Here is an 18,153-nt window from a genome sequence, read left to right on the forward strand (position 1 = left end):
ATTTTGATATCAGGTTTAATACCACTTTCCTTCATAATATGATCCATTTAATTAATGAATAACAGAGGGGATAATGTACATCCTTGTCTCACACCAGATTTAACATTAGACCATCTTCCTGTACTTCCTTCAATTCTAACTGCTGACTTACAACTCAAATAAAGACTAAGTATTGCTTGATATAATGCCCCATTGACACCATATAACTGCAGCGTTTTGAATAGCTTCTCTCTTGGCACCTTCTCATATGCCTTTTCCAAATCAAGAAAACTTAAATACAAATCTTTGTTATATTCCCATGCTTTCTCGACTATTTGTCGTAAAGTGAAGATCTGATCCTGACAGCCTCTGTTTGGCCTGAATGCAGCTTGTTCTTCACCAAGCTTTTCTTACACAATTCTTCTCAACCGTTTCTCAAGTATACTTTCATAGATCTTGCCAGGAACACTCAGTAGGGAAATACCTCTGTAATTCTCACATTCAGTTTTATTTACCTTTTTATATATGGGTACTATGAGAGCTCTACTCCAGTCATCGGGAATTCGTCCTTCTGTCCAGGCTTTCTGAACTATGCAGTGCAGCCACTGTAAGACTTTTATAGCACCATACTTCAGCATTTCTGGTCGAATATCATCTACTCCTGCTGCCTTTCCACATTTCAAGCCTTTGATGGCTTTTTCTACTTCAAGTATGGATATGTATTCCTGACTGCATGTCTGGTCAGTGTTTTTTATCACTGTGCTGTCATCACTGCTTGTTTCATTTAGCAGTTTTTCAAAGTAATTATTCCATACTTATAGGATATCTTTTTCTCCCATTTTCATGTCACCTTTATCATCTCTAACTCCTTTTACAGCACTATTTCCTCCATTCCTAAGCTTTTTCAACAACCTCCAGAATATTTTGTCACCTTCTTGATATTTATTTTCTATATTCTTGCCAAAGTCCTCCCATGACTTTTGTTTAGCTAGTTTTACACACTGTTTAGCTTTCTTACATTGGTCTCTGTATTCTGTAAGAGTAAAAGCTGACTTATTTGCCAGGAACTTTTCATATGCTTTCTTCTTTTCCTTCACTGCCTCTTTAACTTCCTGTGTCCACCAGGGAGTTCTGATTTTTTTATCCTTGCACACAACCTCACCACATGCCTCTCTGGCAGAATCAATCAATGTTTTCTTCACGGTTTGCCATTGAATCTCCAAAGTTTGATTCCTGTTCTCAAACTCTTTCATTTTCTTTTGAATAATCTTTCTGTATTTTAGTCTACAGTTCACATCTGAGAGCTGCTCAACTTTTATTCACTTTAAAACTTTCTTACATGTTATTCTTTTCAATATGAAATTCAATTTTATCCTGCTCAAGACTAAATAATGATCACTTCCAATTTCAAATCCTCTGTACACTCTGGTGTCCTGCACCAGGGAGAAAACATCACTATCAACAATAACATAGTCAATGAGACTTTTCTTATTCCTAGCCTCTTCTCTCCATGTGAATTTGTGCAAATTTTTATGTTGGAGCATGGTGTTAGTAATAACCATGTCCTGAGCAGAAATCCAACAGATATTTGCCATTATTATTAGCTTTGCTCTTTTCTCCAAATTTTCCCAAAATATTTTTGTATGTCTCACAATCATTTCCTACTCTGCTATTTAGATCCCCAACAAGGACCAACTTTTCCTTTTTCAATGTGTCAGTTGCTTTTTCTAAAGCATCAAAAAATTCCTCCACTTCTACCTTAGTAGAACCTTCTGTGGGACCATAGGCACAAATAAGTCTCATTGTCCAATTCCCCATTCTCATATTTGCGCACATTACTCTACTTGAGACTGACTGCCATTCAAGAAGATTAGCCTCGTATTTTGTGTTGAATACTATGGCTACTCCTTCTTTTCCTTGATTGTCATTGCCTGAATATAACATTTTGTATTTATTGCTCAGAAAGATCTCACCAGTTTTGGTCTTTTTTGTTTCAGTCACCCTTATTATGTCGATCTGGTACTTATCTAATTCCTCAGCTAGCTCCATTTCTTTGCCATTCAGGCTTCTTATGTTGATAGTACCGATCTTTAACTCTGGTGATGTTCAGTTTGGGTTTGTTTTCAGATTTGTTCCAGTAACTGACTTTTCGCTGTTCGCCCTGGTTCCCTGGCAAAAACAACGGGGGCCTTGTTTAACCGGGTGACGCCCCAGCCGGCATGAAATTTTGTCATGTTGTACCATCATTTTTTATTTTGGTTTAACCAATAAGAATACAATTTGGTCGGCTAAATCCCAAATTGCCAGCCTATCCTCATTCGTTCAGTATCAAAGTAGATACCCAACAGGGTGCACCACGAGAAAGTGAGGATTGGACATTAGGTCAGAAGCCCTGGTCGGTTCTCCCCATTCCTTTAAAGGCTATGTGGAGGTCTCCTCTCAGTTATACAGCTTTGACCCTTAAGCAAACACTATGGTGTTCAAATTAAGGATTTCAGTTTTATTTCCAACTCTGGACATTAAACTTCTTCAATGAATTCATTGGCAGCCATCCATGATCAAATAAATTAACAGTTAATGAGATGCTTTAAGAAAAACAAAGTGTAAACTATATGAAAAAAATAATATTTTTAATGCATTTAGAAAGAGGTCAAAAAAACCTTATAAATCCTTAGAAAATTAGTCATCATCATCATGCGTATCAAGGATTTAGGCCTAGCATGGCCTGTTCCGGCCTTAGAAGTCATCACTGAATCATTTAAGAGGACGTCCTGGTTTTCTTTTTCCTAACGGCTTGTACTTTAAAGCTTGTTTTGGTAATCTTTCTGTTTTCATCCTTTGAACGTGTTCCATCCATTTATGTTTATATTTTTTAATTTTGTCTATTACTGGTTCTTGGTTTAATTCTTTCATAATTTCTTCATTTCTTTTGTGATCAAATAGAGTATACTTTGAAGTTTTTCTCATAAACTTCATTTCTGCTGTTGTTAATCTTTGTTTGTCTTTTTGTTTTATTGTCCAGATTTCACTTCTATATATTAAGACTGGTAGGGCTAATGTATTGTATACTTTTAGTCTGGTTTGTTTTTGAACTAGGTTAATTACACCTGTTATTTTTAAATATTTTGCAATTTTTACGTTTATATCTTTTTCATTTTCATATGTGATCATACATCCTAGGTAGTTAAATGAATTCACCTGTTCTAATATCTTGATATCTATTACTATTTTAGTTCTTGTTGGATCTTGTCCTTTAAAGGCCATAGTTTTTGATTTTTCTGTTGATATTATCATACCATAATCTTTGGATATCTAATTTAGATCTAAAATAGCTTTCTGTAAGTTATCTTCAGAATTTGTAATTATTATTTGGTTGTCGGCAAAGAGGAGAGTGTTTAAGTTTACTGTAGGAGAAAGTTTAATTCCTTGATGTAAATTTTTATTCCATTTTATTATTATTTCATTTCAGTAGTTGTTAAAAAGAGTTGCTGAAAATTAGAAAATTAGTGAATTATAGTATATTAGAGTAGATTTTAGTATTTTTAGTGTATTTAGTATTTTACAACATATTTTATTAAGATATTTCAACAATAAATGTAAGTTTAAAATGCCACCAAAAATGCACAAGAAAAGTTATGTTAAAAAGAGTGCCACAGGCGATAACAAATAGGCTTGTCCTGCTAATGAGGTTATTGGAGTTGTGAAGGAAGTTAATGAAAATGAATTAACCTCCAAAATAGCAAAATTAAAGCAGATCATGAGAGAACCAATGAGAGAATTATTATGAAAAGTCAAGAGGCGTTTAAATGAGCATAGGGAGAAAATGAAAATTAAGCAGCAAAATAAGAAACAACAAAGCACGGAAACAGGTAAGTCAGGAGGTAACAGAAATCAGGTAAGTGAAGTTGTTAATAAAAAGGAAGAAGTTATTTGGTATGGTGACTCTATAATAAAACATGCTATTGATGAGCAAGTTACAACTTCCAGGTTTCCTGGAGCGAAAATTAAGAATATATAGAAGCAATTCAAAAACGGAAAAGAAAAGTAACAAAATCGTAATTATAATAGATACTAACAACTTAACTAGCGATAAGTTCAGTATCAGAGAGGACATGAAGGGGTTGCTGGAAGAGGTGAGAGTGAAGAGTGAGAAAGTGAAAATCATCAGTATTTTACCTCGATATGATAAAAATGAATTAAGAAGAAGGGCTATGATGGCAAACGTTTCAATGTGTAGGAGGTGTAGAAATAATAGATGCGAGTTTTTGGATGTGTGGAGTGAGTTTGAGGGAAGATTGGATTTGTATAGGAGGGACAGCCTACACCTGAATGCATTTGGTGTCAGGAGTCTAGAAAAACTAATAACTGGTATGAGAGCTAACACAGACAGTCAAGAAAACTAAATTATAAAGAGAGAAAAGGTAAGAATGTGACTGTAAGTGCGACAATGTTATATAACTATTAATGACTGGAATGGGCTTTGTCATGGAAATGTTAACGAGGAGAGAACGATTTTGACTTTGTTTGTCTGGTTTGGATGCATTAAGCATGTGCAAAGATGTTTACATTTTTAAGAAGAAGAATAGAGATCTGAAAGTTATCCAACTATGTCATGCAGAATGCAGACAAGAGTATACAAAAGAACATGCAGGTAGATTATTATGTTTGTACATGTTATGTCTAAAGATCTGAGGCCAATTGTATATCAGCACAGGTGCTAAAAGAGTGTTCAACTGAAATGCCTATTCCTTTGACCAGGCTATATAATTTGGGTCTCAGAACAGGGAATATTCTGCAGGAATGGAAAGAATGTATGGTAATCCCATTGCACAAGGGTAGTGCAAAGACCGATGTATCCAACTATTGACCAATCAGTATCTCAGATTCTGTAACAATTGGTTAGAGTTCACATTCAGAAAGTTAAATGGGTTGACAGTATATCTCTATAAGAGAAGGTCATGTTTTAGCAACTTGCTCACATTCTATAATAATGTTACCATTGAACTAGACAAGGGGAATGGATACACCATGATACTTTTAGATTTTGCTAAGGCTTTTGACAAAATATAGCATGGTAGACTGTTGCATAAATTGGAGAATATGGGTTTGGATTATAGAATATTAGTGTGGATAAGAGGATGGCTGACTGACAGATATCAAAAAGTCGTATATGGGAGATGCGAGTCTTCAAGATTTGGGAATCCGAAGCCTGGTTGTCTTGGCTGCATGTCTTTTGGTCGAGACTTCAGACAAGTGCGGAAATGGGCAGCCTCCTTGGGGCGTTTCCTGGACACCTTCAGGTGACTAACTGGCTCACCACGCTATTCCTCCCTACCAGGGTCAGCATCCCTGGTAGGATTAATTTCCTCTTGCAACAAGTAATCCCAGGAAAATAGACTCCGACTCTGATTGGTGGGAGTGGAAATTTTTAAGGAGTTGATCCCAAGGTTCAGGACTTGGTTGGTGATGTGCCAGTCACCTGTCCTAGTAGTGCCATCCAGAGCAGAAGAAGACTTACTTGTGATATCTGTAATAAGCCCATCAGTTCCAGCAAGAAACATCAGTGTGTCAGGGTTCCAGCAGCAATGAATTGAAACATTTCGTTTGTTCTGTTGGCAATCTTCAGTTCATCACCGCAATTGGCCTTGGGGATGCACTGCACTTTCAAATATCCATCAGAGGCAATGGTGCTATAAGAACAGAGTGTGTGAAGGCATGGTGGAACAAAGAAGAAGAAAAGATCCTAGCAACCCATGAAGTTCGCCTTTTGGCGAAAGGTGTTGAGAACATCAACTGGCTGAAGTTTTTCCCCCATCATTGATTTGATGCCATCAAGAGTCACAGGAGGAAGGTATAAGTAGTTGGTCCAAGAAATGGCCACGCTTCCTCTCCACGATGGTACAGGTAATATCTCCATATCTCCTGTGCTGTCCTCTATAACTGAGTTCCATTCTTCCACCCAACCTCCAAAAATAACAGAGGAGACTCTGGTCTCTAGTCTCCTCTGTTATTTCTCAGCTGTGGACCAACCTCCCCTCTCTCAAAGCAGTCATTCGTGCCCACTTTTGTGGACATGATGTCTCTCATAGACTTGACAAGTACCTCCAGGATGTATTCTCTACTTTAAACCAACAGCCAGTACAACATCAGCCTCAGACCAGTCACCTAATAATGTATCTAGACTGAAGCAAAGGAAGAGGACTTATGCAGTAATGCAAGCCCTCTACAAGAAAAATAGAGGGAAGTGCACCAAAACCATCCTTAATGGCACCTCCCCTCCTCCTCTTGAAGAACAGCATGAGAACTTCATAGAGTTTTGAAAAATAGTCTTCTCTACTCCACCTCCTTCTTCCAGATCAAGATCAACCCCAGGTGCTCCAAGTCCATCCCTGTATCTTCAATATTTTATCCAGTGTCTACAGAAGAAATTAAAGCAGCTATCCCATCTCGCTCATCTGCCTCCAGACCTGATGGATTCCCAGCATGTAGACTACGGAAGGTGTATTGCAGATATTGCAAGATCTACTTGATACCCTCTTATGCTCCAGAACTATTCCTCCATATCTTTGCAATTTCAGAACTATATTTATTCCCAAGAAGGACACAGCCACTAGAGCAGAAGACTACAGACCAATTACAGTTTCCCCAGTGATTCTCTGGTTGTTCCATAAAGTTTTGGTTAAGAGACTGCAACAACATATTAAGCATGACTTCCATCAAAGAGCCTTTATCCCTTTGGATGGCTGTGCTGAAAGCATATGTGTACTTTCCTCCCTTCTTGCTAATTCCAGATGCTGCATTAGGCCTCTCTACATGGCATCCCAGGGCCTCCAAAAGGCCTTTGGATAGCATCTCCCTTCCTGCTATTCTCAGAGCAGTATCTATTGCCAGATGTCCAGACCCCTTTCTTTAATATGTATTTGAGCTTTACTCTGGTAACACCCTTTCTATCACTACAGGATCCTGTGTGACCTCTATTCCTGCTGTTCGGGGAGGTTGCGAGGATGATCCTCTATCTCCTCTTTTCTTTAACTGCATCATTCATGAGTTTCTTCACTCTCTTCCTAACCATATTGGCTACATCTTTGGGACACACTCTTTTAATGTGATGGCCCTTTGCCGATGACCTCATTCTTGTGACCTCTACTAAAGTACGCCTGCAGGAACCCCTCGACCAGGCAGTTCACTTCTTTCATGTCAGAGGCCTTAATATTAATGTAGAGAAGTCCTGCTCTTTAGCCCTTGTCCCTTCAGGCCATGACAAGAAGCTTAAGGTCAGAACATTGAGTTTTTCTTGCACGATAGGTCATTATTCTTTGATCATCCTGGAAGAGTGAGATACTTGGGTATCTTCTTCACTCCAAAAGGAAGGTCTTTTATCTCTTCAGCCTTGGTCGCTGGGCTTACTCTTTTGAGGAAAGCACCTCTTAAAGAGCCCCACAGCAGAGGCTCTTTATTCTATCTAACAATTTACTTCTGAGGTATTACCACAATTTGGTGTTCGGAAGAGCGCATGTTTCAGTATTATCCTGAATGGATAAGGCTGTTCGATTTGTGGTGAGATCTTGGCTCCACCTTCCTCCTGACACCCCATTTCAGACACTCCTCCTGACACCCCATTATTTCGCATGAAAATATGTGTGAAAATATTCACACATAATACCAAGCCTTCCATGCTAGAGTCAAGGATGGAAGGCTCGGTATTCCATCTCTCCGCTGGTTAATTCCGCGACTGTGTTTCATCCGGTTAGCAAAGCTTAAAGCTTCCTCCTCACACATCTGCAGGGAGGCTTTCAATAGTTCTATTATTCAAGATGATTACAGACACACTATGAGTTGGACCCAGTACCAGTGCTCCCACTTAGAGATGGTGGCTCTCAGTATTGTTTTAGAACACACATGGAATCCATGTATAGAGGCATGATGCAAGTGGTCTCCATATTAAACAACCATTTAAGAAATAAAAGTTGGGACAACCTCGCTTCCATACAGAGGTAGACATAAGGAATTGTCATAATATATTGTTTTGAGATATCATTTAATGATCTGTGTCAATCATCTTCTGATGTAGCTAATAGTATTTGATCATCTGCAAATAGTAATGTATCCATTTTCATTTGTAGGGTTATTTGTATAAAACAAATGGGTTATACTGTTTCCAGATCGTTATAATTTTATTATACAGTAAAACCCCGAAGTTACGCAGTAGGTGGGACCAAGAAAAAACACATAAGTCGAATTCGCATAATTATAAATTCGCATAATTAAATTATACCCCGAATTCAGGGTATAATTTTGCATGTAATTTATATATACAAACACCCAATTGGGACCAAAGGTTTACAAAAACACCTATATTTTTTAAGAAATATAATTATAATTGTAGTTTTTCATACATAAAAAAAAGAAAGTTATTTCGATGCTGATGGTTTCATAAAATCTAATAGATTCAGGAAACAGTATGACGGCATAATGTCTTTTTCTTGTCACGCAAACTTTCTTCATAGCAAGCTAAGGATTTTTTTATTCCTTGCCTTGTGGCTACAATTCGTTCCCCGTTAGAATCTATGTCCTCCAAAATCTGTAAACCTTTCTTTTATGATTGTTCTTATTGTGGATTCCTGTAGATCAAACTTCTTTGCTAGTTCACAAATTTTCATTCCGCCTTCAAAATACTTAATAATGTTGAGTTTTGTTTCCAAAGTCAATGTTTTTCTTTTCTTGCTAGCTGTAGAAGAATTGGACTTGCTTCTTTCGGATGACATTATTTTTTATGTGATAAAAATTTTTTATCAAGAACGTAACATTAAACAATTGCAAGGTTTGTAGACTATAAAAATCGTGTATGAATGGAGACCGCGCGAAACACGTCAGTGCTTGTTCACAGCATGTGCGACACTGGCGAATGCAGCCAGTGCCTGAAAGATACGACTAGTGGAGTGGCGTGAAGCCAGACGGGAATACATGCATATAAGAAATCGTGCGACTCCGGATTCGCGTAAGATGGGGTATGACTGTATATGTATATATATGTGTGTGTGTGTGTGTGTATATATATATATGAAAAGCAGAGGCGAGCGATTACATTCTTGCCATACTCCTCTTATTGCATTCCTTTATCGTACTCTTTTTTTTTTTCTGTAATAACAGTTTTTATTGTAAAAGTGCTCAAAAGTTATTTGTGATAAACCATTTCTGGCTAGCCATTTTTCCAAGATGCAGCGGAGCTAAATTCAGATTCTTCAGTCAAAAATTTAGTATGACAGTTATGATAGTTCAATGATCATTTATGCTCAATTTTCAAAACTACATGAAGTATTTCTGCTACAAGATGTTTTTGAATAAAATTGCAAACAAGTTTCACCAATTTTGCTAATCACTCACAGCACATTTATTGATAGGCAGTTTAACTGGCACTTTTTTTATACTCAATTAAAAATTGAGTATAAAACAACAACTGTTAAAAACCAACAACTCAATTAAAAAGCATATTGATGCAATCAACTGTTATCTGCAAACAATGGACCAAAAAGAGTGTCATCCATCATCTCTGGATGATTGTCATACTTCTGCGACAACCTGCAGAATTCAGCTAATTCATCTAAAGACAGGTTGTTTAGATGGCGATGCTATATAGCTTACTGTACATCCAAACAGGATTCAGTATTGGAGTTAAATTAAAAATATAAAAATGTAAGAATTTTCTTTTCAAAAGGGAAAAAAATAAAAAAAGGTAATAAATATACAAAGGATTTACCTTTTTGTGGATCCAATGTGTTGGTGGGTAACTAGTATATTTTACACTTAAATCAATTAATCCATCTTCTGCTGCTAATTTAGGGGATGAAGTAAGGCTAAATCCAGCTACCTGTTCGATGTTTTCAACAAAAAAGTCCACCCTGAAAAGAAGAGCATATTTTCAGTGCTGTAGCACAAAGCTGCTACACAAAGTATACTTAAGTATTTTTATTTTAGTAAAATATTAGTAATTATTATTGGTAGCATTTTACTTTGACTATGTATCTGAGAGTGTGTTTGCAAATTTTATCACTCGATATCATTTATAAAAGTGTTTTGCATGACACTGATTCATAGCAGGAAAAAAATAGCCAAGGACTCATTATTCAATGAGTGTAACATGGGGGATTTCATGCAATGTGGTATGTTCAATGAACTGAATGACAAAAGTGACTGGAGAGAGAGAGTGTGTCAGAAATGTTTTGTGAGCACAAAAAATGTGAGTCATGTCGAACGTGGGAAAATGAAGTACTAATGTTAATGATGTAAGGAAGAAGAGTAAAAGTGTTGTATAGAATGTAGTTGAAGGAGTGAACAGTAGTGGATGAAATATGAATGTAAGTATGAAAGAAGTGACTGAAAGTAACCTGCATTATGTAATGACAGCGAGAACAGAATTTGAGCATTTACACATTAACAAATCAAAACCTGAAATCAAGTGACTTGAGATTGTCACATGTCAATTGTGACTGTGTCACAATTGACATGTGACACAGCAGGAGAAAGAATGAAAGAAAAAAGTGAATCAGAGAAGTATGAGAGACAGAGAAACTAGGAGTAAGGAGAAGATATATGGAGTCATACTAAAATTTAATGGAATGAATACATCACAAAGAGAAATAATTAAAGAACAGATATAATAATTCCAGTATTTCGTCTCTGTCACAGAGACATCTTAAGGAAAACAATATTAAATTTCTAGTAGCACGCAAAGAATAACTACAAGAAATTAGTATAAAGTCCTATGAGGGACTCTGTCTATGGATACTATTGGCTAGCTTAGCTATTGGGTAGGAGGCCTAAGAATAAATGTTTCCCAAATCTTGGGAAGTTTAACACAACAATAGTTATTAAAAGTAGGCTGGTTTTTTTAAATCTGCTGCTGATTCTAAAAAGAATCTTTTAATTTTGTATTTGCTGTAATGAAGCATAATAGTTTTATTCCATCTTATTGTGTGCAAAGTAGCCAAATGCATGGTTAGCTAGATCTGACTGACCATCGCTGTGGCAGTGGATATATTTTTAAGGGATGTGAGACAACAAGAGGGACAGATAATTTGCAGATCTTCTTGGCATTATAATCATTGGACAGGAAGGTTGGGGAATAAAGAGGAATTCAGCTATAAGGGACGCCTGGGTGGAACCGAGATTGGAGGCTCTGTTGACAAGGGTTTTGATTACACTGAAGCAAAAGCAAAGTAACAAACCACAGAGAATTATCAGGAGTGGTTGATAAAGAATCAGAAAAGTTGGTCAAAGATAAAATCCAACAGTGGGCAGATAGGGATATGATACTCTGTAGTGGGCAGCAAGTCTTTATAAAGAGTAGGTCCTATGTTAGTAATTTATTCATCTTTTATAATAGTGAAAACAGAATTGGATAAATGAAATGGCTCCACCATTATACTAGCGGACTTCGCAAACGCATTTGACAGAATACCACATGAAAAACTATTACAAAATTTGGAGCAAATGTGAATGGATATGAAGCTAGTGGCATGGACAGTGAGTGAAAATTAACACCAGAAAGTAGTATATGGTGGAGTGGAATCTCGGAGAATTAGCGACTAGTAGAGTATCTCAGGCTGTACTAAGGCCACTATTATTTAATTTATATACCAATGACACGAGGAAAGATTTAAAGGAGGAGGATATTGAGTAGTTTGCTGATGATGCAAAACTAGAAAGGACAATAGTTGACAAAGGTGTTGTAGATATCATTCAGAATGATTTAAATAAATTGGCATTGTGCGCAAAGGATAATGATTGTCAATTTAATGTTGCAAAAGGTTATGCACTACAGGTTGCATGCTATGTATCACACTGACAATACTGAATTACATGAAATTGATGAGGCTAGAGACTTGGAGATAATGATGGACAGAGTTAAAGTTCAGAAGGCATACTGCAAAAAATGGTAAATTAGATCAAAGAATTACTTGGATGTTGGAAAACACGCTAGCAAGTAAAGACAAATACCGTCTATTTTTATAAAGCTATGATTTGGTTGCATCTTGACTACTGCACACAGATTTGGTTACATGGGTTTCTGGGGGTTAAGGAGATGGTAGAGAGCATTCAGAAACCAGTGACCAAGCTGGTGACAAGTCCATGGAATGTGCTTATGGGGAAAGGCTAGGATGTGTGGGTCACCAAGTTTAGTTCATAAGCAGAGAAGAGGGATCATAATAAAAACTTATGTTATTAAAAGGGTTTTATAAAATTGAAGCAAAGGAAATTTTTCAATATATGACAAATATCAAAGAGTTGGAGGAGGGGAGGGGGGGGGTTATCCATGGAAGTTGTGTAAGAATGTGATTAGTAAGGGAGTGGCCATTAGAATTTTTGTATGGCGAGCGGTGAATGAGTGAAATGGATTGTCAAAATGATTAAATCAGTTTAAAGAGAGGTATGATATTACAGGTTTTGTGTGTATAAATATTAGTGTGGATCTCTCATGAGTTTCCAGACACCATGGATATAAAGTAATGAAATCTCACTGTAGCTTGGATGTTTGTAGCCTGCTGTGAATGAGCTTGTGTAGCTCCAGTTTATAAGACTTGTGTTAAAAAATAAATAAATAAATGTAATTTTTTCATTGGATGATAGTTTCAAAATAAATTTTATTTACAATGTTCTTTCTTTCTTCAAAAAAAAAAAACTACATAAGATTAAATACAAACTTATTTATTACTGACCATTTAAAAAAACACACATTAGAGCCTACCAGTTTCGCCAGCGAACTGTCTGGCTTTTTCAAGGCATTTACGGAGACATAAAAACTAGTAAATGCAAATTGAAAGGAACATAAAAAACGTTGTAAACCAACTAGTAGCTAAGGTTACACGTTCATATGACAGAGAGGACTTATTGTTCTTATTCATTATCACACATGCTTGTTTGTTGTAAACGTGTAATGTGATTACTGGCTAGCTGTAGTTCAGATTGATCTAGAGAGAGGATCAAGTTTTTCCACGAACTGTTTAGGATTGCACCCTAATTTCTGTTGAGGTTTCCACCGGTTATTAACAATATTGTGGCTTCCTTGAATAAACGATGTCTGTAGTCGTCATCCAGATATGGCATGGAGCCGTTTTGCCACTCTATCATGTGGTTAGATGTACAGAAATGATGTGCTTAGCCGGAAGAGATACTTCTTTACATCACCAACATGTTCTTTTTGTCTGATTTCTAAACTCCGTGAAGTTTGTCCGATGTAGGCAAGACCACAGGAGCAAGGAATGTAATATACTCCAGGATATTTGTAAAAAGGCACCTTATTGTTTGGGGATCCTAAAACTTGTCTAATGCTAGTAGTTGGTTTGAAGACCACTCTGATGTTGTAGGCCCTTAGTATTCTGGCTATTTGATAAGAAATCGACTTGATGAAAGGGATCACTACAGTAGAAATGTGCTGGAAGCGTGATTCTTTTTGTCTGGGGTTGTCACCGTATAGATATTTTTTGATGATGTGTTGAGGATATCCATTTTGTGATAATGTGTTGGCTATTAGTGAGAGTTCAGTCTGTGTATCCTTCTCTTCTGATATAAACTTTTTGGATCAACAACCTATATTTCAACATGTGGATAATGCTCAGTTTGTGTGTCTTGTGATGGTTTGAAGTATAATGAAGATATCTTCCAGTATCTGTGGGCTTTCTGTAAATAGATAATTTGACACTATTTGATCGTTTCTTTATCAAGATGTCTAAAAAATGCAGTTGGTTGTTGTTTTCCACTTCCAGAGTGAATTTTATCTTGTTATGGATTGAGTTAATTTTATCCACAAACAATTTTAGGTTTTCTAAGCTGTCTTGCCATGTAATGAAGATATCGTCAATATATCTCCACCATGTAGATGGTCTAGGGGAGATTGTGGAGAGAATTTCTTTTTCAAGTTTTTCCATGAAAAGGTCTGCACAAGATGGTGATAGTGGGCTTCCAATCTAATTGTTGGTATATGGTGTTGTTAACCTTGAAGAAATTAGATTGAAGGCAATATCTAAACATCTATGTGATGTCTACAGGAAAAATATTGGATGATGTTTATTACCTCTTCTACTGCTAGATCGGTGAAAAGGGATACAACATCTAGACTGGCTAGCATGTCTGTTGGTGCAATCTTAATGGCTTGGAGTTTAGTTACAAAATGTTGACTATTCTTGATATAGAATTCTGTTGATCTTATTTTATTATTTAATAAGTTTGTAAGATGTTTTGCCAAAAGGTAGGTGATGATCTTCCATCAACGATTGGACGGAGAGGTATATCCTGTTTATGTATATTAGGTGTCCCATATAGTCTTGGAGTGATAGGATGTGAGGATTTTAATGTTCTCTTCACTTCTGGCCAAATGTTACAATTTCTCATTAGTTGGTTTGTTTCATTATGATTTTTTATTGTGTGGCCTCTGTTTAGGATCTTATAGGTGGAGTTGTCTGATAGTAATACGTTTAAATTATCATAATAATCTTTAGAATTAAGGATAACTGTAGAATTTCCCTTATCAGCCTTTGTAATAATGATATTTTTGTTTTTCTTCAAGTTGAGAATTGCCTTTCTATCATAAGGAGACATGTTGAGAATAGGTTGTTTGGCTTTGGCTAGGATTATCGTTGGTTGGCTACGTTTTGCGGTAGTGGATATAGGCCTTTTTCAATTCCACACATGAAATCCATTTTAGGAATGCATTTGGGTGTATTTTGTGTGTATTAATGTGATTTGACAAATTAAAAATCACTTTGTCGTCCAGGAGGTTGTTTTATGTCCAATATTTTTTTCTTGTCAAGTTCATTGAATTTCCTAATTTGTTTGTCCTTATAATAAAGTTTGAAAGTTTTTTCATAACTGTGTTGTATCATTTGATCTAATTGATTCCATGTGGTATATTCTAAATTGTTAGAAATGTCATCAACAAAAAAAAAATTGGCATTTTTTTTTTATGTTCAAACAAGATTTACAGTAATCCCTTGATGAATGAGCCCCCGATTAGTACGTCATTTTTTTTTCGATACCCAAATTCGATTAGTGAGTCTCTAAAATTTGATTAGTATGCCTATATACATCTTAAAAATAAATGTTACAGATTTTAAAAATTTTTTATCTATACATTTTTATGGCTAACTATTTTAAAAATTCACTCACCAGAATGAAATAATTTAGTTACTGATTTAAAACATTTTACAAAGTTATTTTTAATGGCATACTAAACTACTTCCATGTACACTATGTTCCAAATTTTTACTGCCAAAATTTATGTCATCTGCTATAGTACGCCCACAGATTCGAGACCCTTCGACACGTCACAAAAAGGAGAATCCATTGCGATAATAGGGTAATCACAATCAGTCTTCTGGAATTAGTTGTTTATTATTACACATCGAAAAATTAATTTCTCTTTTATGATCATTGTAGTTTTTAAAGTGGTAACTATTTTGCTTGTATAACAGTTGGGAAATTTTGTCTATAAAGCACGTGATTTTGCATGTTGGCAACCAATTCGTACTTCCTTCATTTCTTTCTCCCCTTCAGTGATAACATCCAAGAGTTAATTAAATCTCATTCTGAAAAATTGAGTGATTCCAACCTGCTAAAATTAGATGCACAGTGGGAAGATTCCGAAGAATATGAAGATAATTTAACCACTGATAGTCAGCCAAAAGAGATTTCATAGAAACAATTTGAAAATATTTTTCGGGCAATCGAAGTTTTTAAGCAGCAATGCTGAGAGGCTAACCCTGATGAGAGAAGCAGTAAAATTTGCAGAAGAGTAGAAGAGGCAACAGGGTCATACCATTGGTTGTATGAAAAAAAAAAAAGAAAATGCACCAAACTACGTTAGCTCAATTTTTTATTAAGTAGAATAATAAATTTATATTCTGAATATGTTTTATTGTCTTTCAGCTTCATGATTTTCCTTTAACTAGACCCTGAGACATACCCTAATTCTTTTATAAAAAAAAATAAGTGTCAAAAAAAGAAATCTGAGGAACGAATTATACATTTTCCCATAGGTTATTATATTCGATTAGTGAGTTTTCGATTAATGCACTAGTTTTGAAGAATGCATTAGGCGCACTAATCGAGGGATTGTTGTACATACAATAAATGATAGAAACCATGTTACCTATATACTGAGGCATTTTTTTCCACAAGATAAAAAAAAAAAATCATTCTTCACAGAATGGAAGTTTCTCTTATTTTGTCATGTCATTAAACAATAACCTATAATTATGATAACCAGACACTAGAAATATATTGTACATGTTTATTCTTTAGAGATGCTACAGCATCTCTAAATTATAACTACAGTGCATACTAAAAGGAACTACATATTTCAGGCTGCATAGCAATGGCTGTGAGATGCCACTAAGAAAATGAGTTAATCCAGTTTAAGGATTTCTTGAGTGTGAAGGATTATCACAACTCTTAACAGTGATAATTGATGGCTAGCACTTCTTATCCAAGTTTCTCCAACTCTATCATATCCTTTACATCCACATTCTGGTGGATGGAAACAATACATCAAGGCTGGCAGGGCAGTAAGTTGGACACACTGAAAAGGGAACACAGTTTCCAACAAGGATGGTGACTCCTCTATGAGCAGATCCATCTCCAGCTCTGTCCTTACAAGTGATAATGAAATGCCTTAAGGTGGGAGGTATTCATTGGATTGTAAGGCTTATGTTTATGCAGGCGGCCTTCATATTATTGATATTATGAAAGAATCCATCATGACAGCTCCACTGTAAAAATTTTTCCATTCTTTTGGCTTTATAGACTTATTCGATTTCCAGAAAGCTGAGAGCTTAGCTATGTCTGTCTGATGTTTGTCAACTAATTTTGAGAAGCATGGATGGCCATTATCCATCTCTTTCTCTGGAAAAAAGTTTAATTCATCATCTGATGTGTCATGGAAAGTTCTAGTGTTTAAGTCACATTCAGTGGATGATGAAGTATCTATTTTTTTCTGTGAATGCGTCTGGTGTTTTTCTTTCACTGATGACAGTGGTTATTTATTCATCTAGTTTTTCCCTTTGATGATAATTTTAAGTATTAATTAGCAACGTAATTTACTTCACAAGCGGGTTCTCACTAAGCAGGTCCGTGTTAGGAATTGTTTCAGGAATAAGACCACAACAGGTTGGGAAATTAATGTGCTCCAAAAAAAAAAAAAAAACACTCACGATTATAAAGTTCAGGTATGCTGAAATTATCAGAGAGTGGAATAAACATATAGGTTTGTGTCGCTTTTGATATTTTCTTACCTTCCACCTTTTCTGCATAAGACAGTGTTTCTCAAACTTCTCTCATGTGAGCCCTATTTTTTAATATTAGTTTTTGTGGTGTCCCCCCACCTTTTCCCCTCGCAATTCTTGTGTTGAAACATTGACAAAACCCATAAAAGTTAGCAAAAAAAAAACTAGGAATTAATTAAAATATTTAAATATTCATACAAATTTAAATATGTCATCAAATCTGACCATTGAATCGTATCATACTTTCACAAACATTCGTGATTTCATCACAGGTGACTTTTTCTGCAGTGGCTGCCTTAAAAACAAAATATAGATCTCAGTTAAATATAGAAAGAGAACTAAGAGTCAATTTCCAATGTATCACCATCACATGAAAAGCTTTGCTCTGCAACACAGGCCCAAGGAAACCATTAATTTGATTCATTGTTATTGTTTAGTTTAATTAGTTGCGCAGTATATTTTGCAATATTGATATGTTTCTGTAAGCATAACTACTTTATTCAATACAGTGAATTTTATATATTTTATTATTGTATTATCAGAGTGCATTTTATGTTTTTGTTTTTATATTGTTTTTGTGTCAATAAATAGTTTTATTAAATGCTTTTGTTTCAAATAAAGTAGTTTTTCAGTTTATCCTTTGATTTCCACTTTCTTCGTGACCCCCCCCCCCCAAAAAAAGGGGAATGCACCCCATAGGTTGAGAATCACTGGCATAAGAAGACTTCATTACATACATTGTGATGGCTAGCTTCTGCTTTGCATTCTGATGAGATATTTTATTCAGTTTTTATCTTTTGTATTTTTTAATCCTTTCACCTTTGGCATGCAGGCTACATAATCTCCTTCACAGATGACACGTTTCTTTATAGAAAAAGATTTTTTATCATATTCTGTA

At 35.7% G+C, this 18,153-nt stretch overlaps 1 protein-coding gene across 3 annotated transcripts in view; it reads right to left on the reverse strand.

Annotated features, from left to right (window-relative positions):
- Window positions 1-18,153, reverse strand: part of LOC150094528 (oxidoreductase NAD-binding domain-containing protein 1-like) — a 106,753-nt gene that overhangs the window by 55,274 nt on the left and 33,326 nt on the right. For all 3 annotated transcript variants that reach the window (XM_090412144.1, XM_090412145.1, XM_090412146.1), the window contains exon 4: window positions 9,737-9,878. In XM_090412144.1, the coding sequence (XP_090268270.1) occupies window positions 9,737-9,878 (142 nt within the window). The remainder of the gene's footprint in view (window positions 1-9,736; window positions 9,879-18,153) is intronic.

The sequence above is a fragment of the Typopeltis vanoorti genome, chromosome 22 (assembly GCF_054136105.1).
Source record: "Typopeltis vanoorti isolate ZY-2024b chromosome 22, IOZ_Tvanoo_1.0, whole genome shotgun sequence".
Lineage (NCBI taxonomy): Eukaryota > Metazoa > Arthropoda > Arachnida > Uropygi > Thelyphonidae > Typopeltis > Typopeltis vanoorti.